At 38.1% G+C, this 9755-nt stretch overlaps 1 protein-coding gene across 1 annotated transcript; it reads right to left on the reverse strand.

Moving 5' to 3' along the window:
• Nucleotides 1-2675: 2675 nt before the first annotated feature.
• LOC112413323 (amelogenin, Y isoform-like) lies at nucleotides 2676-6911 on the reverse strand (the record flags this gene model as incomplete). The annotated part of the gene is given in 6 exon segments (XM_024765250.1): nucleotides 2676-2767; nucleotides 2770-3019; nucleotides 3639-3683; nucleotides 3747-3788; nucleotides 4965-5012; nucleotides 6858-6911. Coding segments are annotated over 6 exon segments (531 nt in total), but the record flags the coding sequence as incomplete, so codon positions are not given.
• Nucleotides 6912-9755: the final 2844 nt, after the last annotated feature.

Raw genomic sequence — 9755 nt, forward strand, 5'->3', positions numbered from 1 at the left:
TATATATATATATACACTTTTTTTCTTTGTATTTTTGATAGTTCAATTAATAAGTGTCTTGGCATGTTTCTTCTTGGATTTATCCTGCATGGGACTCTCTGTGATTCCTGTATTTGATTAGCTATTTCCGTTCCCATATTAGGGAAGTTTTCAAGTATAATCTCTTCAGATATTTTCTCAATCCCTTTCTTTTTCTCTTCGTCTTCTGGGATTCCTATAATTCGGATGTTGGTGATTTTAATGTTGTCCCAGAGGTCTCTGAGACTGTCCTCGGTTCTTTTCTTTCTTTTTTCTTTATTCTGCTCTGCAGTAGTTATTTCTACCTTTTTATCTTCCAGGTCACTTATTCGTTCTTCTGCCTCAGTTATTCTGCTACTGTTCCCTTCTAGAGTATTCTTAATTTCATTTATTGTGTTGTTCATCATTGCTTGTTTCCTCTTTAGTTCTTCTACATTCTTGTTAAATGTTTGTAGCTTTTTCTCTATTCCATTTCCAAGATTTTGGATCACATTTACTATCATTATTCTGAATTCTTTTTCAGGTAGACTGCCTATTTCCTCTTTGTTTGGTCTAGTGGGTTTTTATCTTGCTCCTTCATCTGCTGTTGGTTTTTCTGTCTTCCCATATTGCTTATCCTACTCTGTTTGAGGTCTCCTTTTTTCAGGCTGCAGGTTCATATTTCCCGTTGCTTTTGGTGTCTGGCTCCAGTGGCTAAGGTTCATTCAGTGGGTTGTGTCGGCTTTCTGGCGGAGGGGACTAGTGCCTGTGTTCTGGTGGATGAGGTTGGACCTTGTCTTTCTGGTGGACACGTCATCTCATGGTGTGTTTTGGGGTGTCTGTGGACTTATTATGATTTTAGACAGGCTCTCTGTTAATGGGTGGTGTTTTGTTTCTGTCTTGCTAGTTGTTTGGCATAGGGTGTCCAGCACTGCAGCTTGCTGGTCGTTGAGTGAAATTGGGTCTTGGTGTTGAGACAGAGATCTCTGGGAAATATTCACCATTTGATATTACATGAACCTGGATGTCCCTTGTGGACCAGTGCCTTGAAGTTGGCTCTCCCACCTCAGGGGCACAGCAGTGACTCTTGCCTGGAGCACCAAGAGCCTTTCATCCACACAGCTCAGAATAAAAGGGAGAAAATGTAGAAAGAAAGAAAAAGAAAGAAAGGAAGAAAGGAAGGAAGAAAGGAAAGAAGAAAGAAAGATAAAATATAAAATAAAGTAAGTGAAAAAAGATATTATTTAAATAAGAAAGAAAAAAATAATTATTAAGATAATTTTTTAAGTAAAAAAAAAAACAAACAAAAAAACAGATGGACCAAACCCTAGGGACAAATGGTGAAAGCAAAGCTATACAGACAAAATCTCACACAGAAGCATGCACATACAACTCAGAAAAAGAGGAAAAGTGGGAAAAAATAATATATCTTGTTCTCAAAGTCCATCTCCTCAATTTGGGATGATTCGTTGTATATTCAGGTATTCTGCAGATGTAGGGTACAGCAAGTTGTTTGTGGAGATTTAATCCATTGCTTCTGAGGCTGCTGGGACAGATTTCCCTTTTTCTTCTTTCTTTCCACAGTTCCCAGGGTTTAGCTTTGGATGTGGCCCCACCTCTGCATATAGGTCGCCTGAGGGCATCTGTTCTCCACTCAGACAGGATGGGGTAAAGGAACAGCTGATTTGGGGGCTCTGACTCACTCCCAGGCTGGGGGGAGGGAGGGGATTGGAAGTGGGGCAAGCCTGCAGTGGCAGAGGCATGTCGTTGCACCAGCCATAGGCATGCCATGCATTCCCCTGTGGAAGTTGTCCCTGGATCACGGGACCCTGGCAGTGGCTGGTTGCACAGTCTCCAAGGAGGAGATGTGTGGATAGTGAGCTGCGCTTGCACACAGGCTTCTTGATTGCTGCACTCTCCTCTGCGGCTCCAAAGCTTTCCCCTCTGCCACCCGCAGTCTCCGCCAATGAAGGGGCTTCCTAGTGTGTGGAAGCCTTTCCTCCTTCACGGCTCCCTCCCACTGGTGCAGGTCCCGTCCGTATCATTTTGTCTCTGTTTATTCTTTTATCTTTTGCCATACCCAGGTACGTGGGGAGTTTCTTGCCTTTTGGGAGGTCTGAGGTTTTCTGCCAGCGTTCAGTAGGTGTTCTGTAGAGTTGTTCCACATGTAGATGTATTCCTGATGTAACTATGGGGAGGATGGCGATCTCCACATCTTACTCTTCCACCATCTTCCGCAACTCCTCCTTTATATCTTTTTTTTTCTCCTTTATATCTTTAAAGGGTTTTTCCAACTATCATTTTTTAAGCTGTTTAATATTTGCATCTCCTCAAGCCCCAAAATACTCTTTTTATATATTTCTGTGTAATGGTAGACCACTATTGCTAGTCAAACTATTGAAAGATAAGGAGAACTGTTGTCCTTAAAATGAATGTATTACAATAATTCATATTATAGCTAGAGTTCAAAGTAATTGTAGATTTTTATCCCACAATAAATGTCACATAGATTAACAAGTTCATTTATAATATAAAGTTACAATGTATGTAAGGTTAAGAATTATTGAACTATAACTACTGAAACTTTAGGCCTTGGATTGTGTGGGAATTGAGAATTCTGGGGGCTATTTTGCTTTACCATTTTCATAGGTGTTGCAGAGACTTCATGGTGTACTCACCACCTCCTCCCACTTGGTCTTGTCTGTTGCGGGCCAAGCCTCCAGAGACAGGTCAGGAAGCCTGGGGGACAGGGGCTGCATAGGAACATCAGAGGCAGAGGCAGCTGAGGCTGCGGCTGGATGGGCTGCTGGGAGGGCACAGGGAGGTGTGGCTGGTGGAATTGGCTTGGAGTCATGGAGTGCTGGCCAGGAACTGGCATCATGGTTTGTTGGAGGCCCACAGGCTGCTGGGCTGGCACCATGGAGAAGTGGTGATGAGGCTGCAGGGCAGCCTGCTGGGATACCACGGGAATGATTTGGTGGTGCAGCCAGCTACCCATGCGTTTGTAACTGTAGGATGGGTACTGGTGAGAAACAAAGAGTCAGGTTTACCATCAGCTCCATTGACATCTGTCACCTACAAATTGTCACTTGCCATCTGCTTCTACAAGGATTAAATTATGAGCCACTGCAGTTTCTGATATTCAACACCCCCTGCAATAATTTCAGGGTGGAGATCAGGAATGAGCCACTCTGTGTTCTGGGAAAAACTGGCAGAACAGGTTTTCAGATGGTAAGCTATTTTCAGGAGAAAATTTTATGAGCCCAATTCTTCAATCTCCTCACATCTAGAAAAGCACTAAAATCCTTCATGTCTGCTCCTCATGACTAGCAGCAACCTTCTACAAACACTGTGTGCTTGATTGCATGTACTCCTCCTTCACCAAAATACACACTCATGTTCTGCATTTTTTTTCAGTCAACACTCCCAGCTGGAGAAGTAGCAATGTTTTCTTTGTCATTGTGACAATATTAACACTTACTCATTTTTTCCTGTATACACTGTGTATACAGATATGACCTTTTACAACTAGATTTCCCATTAGTGTCTACATGTGGCATAGATATCTTACCTCACTTAAAAGGGAATTGAAATGCATGCTTAATATTTTAAGGGAATAAAGAATAAAAACATCTATATACTGGGTGTCTTATTATGTTCTGGTACCACTTCAGAGGGGTAAGCACCTTAGGAGAAAGGGACATTAGAATACATTTGTTTTAATTTAATTACGTGAAACAAGGACTCACTAATGCAGTCCTGTCAATACAGACAACCCGAAAATATGAGTTCTATGGAAGAGAGAAAAAGGTAAACATTTGTCAGGTGCTTCCTATATGTGAGGTTCTACCTTACATCCATGACACACATTTTTCATGTTTTCTCACAAACTCTGAGGCAAGTATCTTCACCCTCACTTTCACAGACAAGGTCATGGAGAGTTAAAGAGGTACATGAGCTTGACAGAGGTTACAAAAGTAGTAAGTCTGTTTAATTCCCTGGCTCCTGCTCTTTGCAAGAGAAAAACAAAATGGAAAATTAATGTCATATAACATTAATTATATACTTTTTTGATTTGATGTCACAATGAAAAAGATAAAGTAGGCAGAAACACTGTCCTTCATCCTAGAAACACAGGTTTTCAAGTCAAATATGTCAACTTTTTAAAGTTTAACAGAAAATCTTGCCTCAACTTTTTTTGACACTTTTCTTCAGTTTGTATGAGTAAACAAGCTCATAGATTGTCATTTGAACTTATGAAAGAAGGAAGAGTTTCCTTCCTTTCTAAACTGTATTCAGTTCACGTCAGGCCCAGGGACTCCTTCATGTAGTAGTACAGCATCTGATATCAATAAAATAAACAATTCTTAACCTTGTTCAAGTTATACTTAACAAAGCACCTTTTATATTGCTTAACTATTTTGCTCCTCAAATAATATTTTGAAGTGTGAGTATTATTTCCCTTTCCAGATGAAGAAACCAAAGTTCTAGACAGAGAAAATGATTTGCCCAAGGTCACATGGTTAGTATGGGGTTGAGGAGGGCCTCAAACCCGATTTCCAGAAATCTCATGCTTTCCATTGCTCTGCAGAATGTCTCACAGACCACTTGGTCACTAATATTTCAGTAAAGACAAATGACGGAGATGCATAGAGTATGAACACCTTAGAATTAGTTTTCCAATTGGAAAGGATCTTAAATAACTTACCTGATTCCTCATGTTTCACAGGCTGGTATAGAACAAAGTTGTTCAGCCAGAGTCCATTTCTGCTCTACTGTGCAGTTCCCCTGAGTGGTAGTTCATGATGGATAAATTTTATAGCCATATAAGGAGGAGAAACTGTAGTGAGAACTGAAAGAGTGGGACTGAGAAACGTCTTGAATGAAGAATCAACACACTATTCTTTACAGAGCTCACTGCATTGTTAACTCAAACAATGGTCAAAATTAGTAAAAAGAAAAATTACCTCATATCTGAAGTTGATATAACCAGGGTGCCCAGGATGAGGTGGTAGCTTTTATAGGGAGGGGGAAAGGAGAAGAAAAAGAATGAGGGAGAGGGAGAGAAAGAAGGAGAGAGAGAGAGCGAGAGAGGAATATATTAAGTCAATATGCAATTTTCACATTAAGAGAGAATGAAGCTACTTTAAAAAAATCTATATAGTACAGAATATATTTGAGATCTGCTTTTAGTTTGAACAGGTACGTTGTGTAGGAGAGGAGCCCTCTTATTTTAAAGAGGTCCAGAACAACTAAATAACCTGGGAGCAGAAAGCAGCCACATTTAACCTCCAGTAATCTTCAGACACCCCTCCATAAACATTTGTCAATTAATCCTACTCTATCTCACCCATCATTTCATTTCTTGATGAAATTCACTCCACGTTGGGAAGAGCGATATGTTTCTCTTATACAATTATAAAACACCAAGAAGAAGAGAACTGTCTCACAAACCTTCCCTTATAGATCAGGAGGTGGATAAGTGCTTAAGTACCAAAGAGATTACTAATAATTTGCATGCAAAGTAAATAACAGCAATAACAACAAAAATTCTGTGTGATATCTTGATGAATGTGAAAACAAGATGGGTGTGGTAAAGTGGAAACATTCTAAATCCCATGGAAAATGAAACCATTGATTTATGAAGCTTAGGCTTTTTAAAAAAAATTATTCTGTCACTGTCCTTATAGCAGAAAAAATTAAAAGTTCAAAATTAAAAACAACCTGAATAATTGTCTAAACCAGGACTGTCTGTCTTGTCAAAAGTGGAGGCCAAGTTATTGATATCTGCATTGTGGAATTCTGTTTGGCCCTGGTGCTGAGGAGATGGAGAGGAGAGAGAATCATGCAGATCATCCTCCTCAGCCAGCAAGTTAAGGCTCTATTCTCCTGAAATGCTCATATTTCATAAGAGGGTTTACTCCTCTCATCTGAGTGTGAATTATTATAGTCAGCTAATTGCCTTTCCTCTATATTCTGGATATAAACCCTCAGAGAGTAGGAGTGTTAAATTGAAGAGGAGATAAAGGACTGAGTTTGTAATGTGGGGGCCCTCAGGGGATTAGGAATTGCCACAATGCAGGATTTCAGGAAGGCAGAGCACAGAATCTTGGTCTTGTGGGTATGAGAGGAGAGGAAATAGATACTCAAGATTTACTGGCCTCTGAATGCAAATGGAGCCTGCTTTGCTGACATGTGATCTAACCTTTTTGACCTTAGGTACATATGTTTACAGAGAATTGGTCAGACTTCCTCATCCTTGGTACATTTGAATGTGAACTATATACTTATATATTGGACATAGGTAAGGTTCTGGACAACAACATGTAAGTCATGTGCATATGCACGAAAAGGATGAGGCCTCTGAGAACAGGGAGGTTGTTCAAGAAGGGAATTCCTAACACAGAAATCTAACCCTCTGAAAGATAAGAGCAGTGCAGTTTGGAGAGCAGGAAAATATTTACAGACTTGTAAGAAACTGGATTTCATATAAAACTGGTATTTTTGTGTATATATCTAAGGCTGATTAACTACTTACTCTGAAGGCCTTTCAAGAGTCCCTTCCAAAATTTCTTCCAGCTAGAGATGGGTAATGATATTTATAAGCTAATTGTTTCAATAGAAATCTCCTGGGTGCTTGTTAAAATGAAGAGCACTGGGCCCCACCCCAGCTATACTGAATCAGAATCTTTGGCAGAGGCATCTGGGAATCTATATTTTTATAAGAAGCTCTTCAAAGAGTTTCTTAAACACAGAGACATTTGAGGACATATGATCCTGTTCTAAACCCTGAAGTTTACCAAATGTGTGGCAGATGTTTATTTCCAAGCTTGTGGAATTAGGCATTGCTTTATACTCACAGGCATAGCAAAGGCTGCTCCCAGAAAGCAGGCAAACAAAATCCAGGTCCCCATTTCTTGATGGCCCTGAAATACAAGTCAACACCTGTTTTTCTTAACTCATCTGAAACACACATGTAGTTAGTGTTTCATAAAATACAAGTAATTCACATTAGTTGGTTGCTAGTAAAAGATTGGGGCCATTTTTTTGTGAGGTTACTTCATTCATATATAATGTTCAGTTCTCAGCCAATTTCATTGTTTTTGGAGTCACAGCAGTATAAAGATGCTTTTCATTTAGGTTGTCAGCTAAACAAGCTTAGAGAAATGAATCACCTATTATTACCTAATTTATAATGCCGTTTTCCTGTACCTACTCAGCCTTTATAGTTACCTAAAGTCACAAAAGCTAAATGTAATTTACAATTAATGATTAAAGGAATACAGTTGGCTCTGAAAGTTCAGGTGACATTGAAATATTTTTCATTATTGCATATTATTTTATACTTTTAAACAAGGAATAACATAAATATTTCATATACTGTCCACCAGATATTGCTACTGCTGAGAAAAGAATATTAAGTAGACTGCCAAAGTAGAATAAGGAGTGAATGGGTATAGTTCTAGTGGATCTAACTCTGAAGGCCTTTAGACAAGAAATTCAAGCAACACCTCTGAACTCCAAGAATCCACACTGTAAAAGATACAGTTGAACAGAACTTCTCTCAGAAGCACAGGTTTTCAATTTTTGATTCTACTAGTCTTTTATTCTTCCATAAATGTGGAATGATTTTTACCCAAAAGATTCCATCTTTAGTCAATGGCATTTTCCTCTTGTTAGGTGCTACTTTGCAATTTCTCTACAAATTACACATATGGAATAGGAAGCAAAACCCAAACATCCTAAGAAATGCACATTGCTTCATGCCCCAAATTACTGCATCACTTTGAAAACTGTTAAGTAGAAAAATCTTAAACTTCTTTTATAGAAAGTCAATATAATATGTCATAATGCTGGTATAGGAACCACAATATGATTGTTGATATCCTAAGGCTGTTTTTATATGAATTAAGGAGAAAAAATGTGGAAAAGAAACATTTAGTTGATGGTTCGATTTTATTATTTATTTATGTATTTATTTTGCAGTACGCAGGCCTCTCACTGTTGTGGCCTCTCCCGTTGCAGAGCACAGGCTCCGGACGTGCAGGCTCAGTGGTCATGGCTCACGGGCCTAGACGCTCCGTGGCATGTGAGATCTTCCTGAACTGGGGCACGAATCCATGTCCCCTGCATCGGCAGGCACACTCTCAACTGCTGCGCCACCAGGGAAGCCCAATGGTTCTATTTTAAAATAATTTATTTGATGTACTTAAACAAACTCTTTTTCAAAGTATAGTAAGTAACTCATAGCCTGGAAATATACTTTTAACAATAGGTAAATGATTAAATATTTGCTCTGTGAGGTTTGGTTTTAGAAAGTCCTTGTGGGTTCTGGAACTCAAATTTAAAGAAACATAGACTAACACTTTGCTACATTAAAAAAATTAAAACTTAATTTAAGTAATCAAAGACTAATTCAATTACAGTCCAATGAAGAAGTTATTAATTCTGGACAGCCTAAAGTATTAGACATGTGCAATACCTTTGCATTTGTTAAACATGAAATACAGATAAACTAAGAAGCATAATAGAAAGAATATCAATTTATGAATAAAATTCACATACCTTTGAATGTACTCATTAAAAGTTTTTGAAAGTCAAGGATGCCTGATCTCTTAGATTTCTTGCAGGTATGAACTCAATTTATATTATTCACAGCATCTAGAACAACCAGTCATATTTCTGAAGGAAAAATGTGTGGTGTATAAAAATCCTTGTAACATGAATTTTTAGCAACTGTAGGCAAATTTAAAATGGTATATTGTGATTAGTATACATAGTCTTTCATTCTTTCATTATGAGAATTAATAGGTTTAACAAAAGGAATTCCACTGGACTATCTTTAAGTCAGTAAATTGGCTCATTGCACATGCTAATGTATTCAGGATTACTTTTAAGAATGTGTTATGTCTGAGGGAGTTACAATTTTGAAATCACCACTGCTCTATTTTCTGCTTTTATTGAAGGTATATTCTCTGTTCCCTGTTATTATCCTCTGATCACCATTGTGGCTGTCTACCCAAACAAGGGAAAAATCTATCTTCTTTAGCTCCAGTCTGAAACCTATTTGCCACCAAAACAACAAAGGTTATCAAAGTAGCAATACTTTCACTATTGATCTGAAAGACAAGGCAAGTGACATATTACACACTACACAGCACACTTAAACTTATATTTTTAATTTTACAAACACAGGAAATACTGCCCTGGCTTCCTCATTCTGCATAGAAATGACCTTTCTTAGTATTAAGGCACTTTTGCCCATGCATTACTAGAACATTCCTGTTTTCTTTCAAACAACAACCTGAATCTCTTCCTTTTTCAGAGCCTTTTAATTGTTTACTTGCATTGTCCCCATGTTCTTAGCAGTCCCTACTTTGCCTAAAAAACAAAGTCCATCTCTCTGTATGAGGAACATGATCTAGCTGTTAAATTCGTGCTCTATGATTTCAAAAACACAAAATGTGGGAGAATGGGGTAAAAATGTAATTTTTTTAGAATTTGTTTGAAAGTAAATGATTACCTGTTTAAAACAGTAGATATAGTTAAACATCTACATACATCCCATGTAACCACAGCTAAAAAACCTACCATAGGTACAAAAAACTAAAAAGAAAATAAAAAGGCATACTACTAGAGAAAATCATCAAACCACAAAGGAAGAAATAAAAAGAATTTAAAACTGTACAGAGAAGAACTACAAAACCAAATGGAAAGAAAGCAAAACAATGGCAAGTACATACCTATAATTACTATAA

This window comes from Neophocaena asiaeorientalis, unplaced genomic scaffold, assembly GCF_003031525.2.
Source record: "Neophocaena asiaeorientalis asiaeorientalis breed wild unplaced genomic scaffold, Neophocaena_asiaeorientalis_V1.1 scaffold1005, whole genome shotgun sequence".
NCBI lineage: Eukaryota > Metazoa > Chordata > Mammalia > Artiodactyla > Phocoenidae > Neophocaena > Neophocaena asiaeorientalis.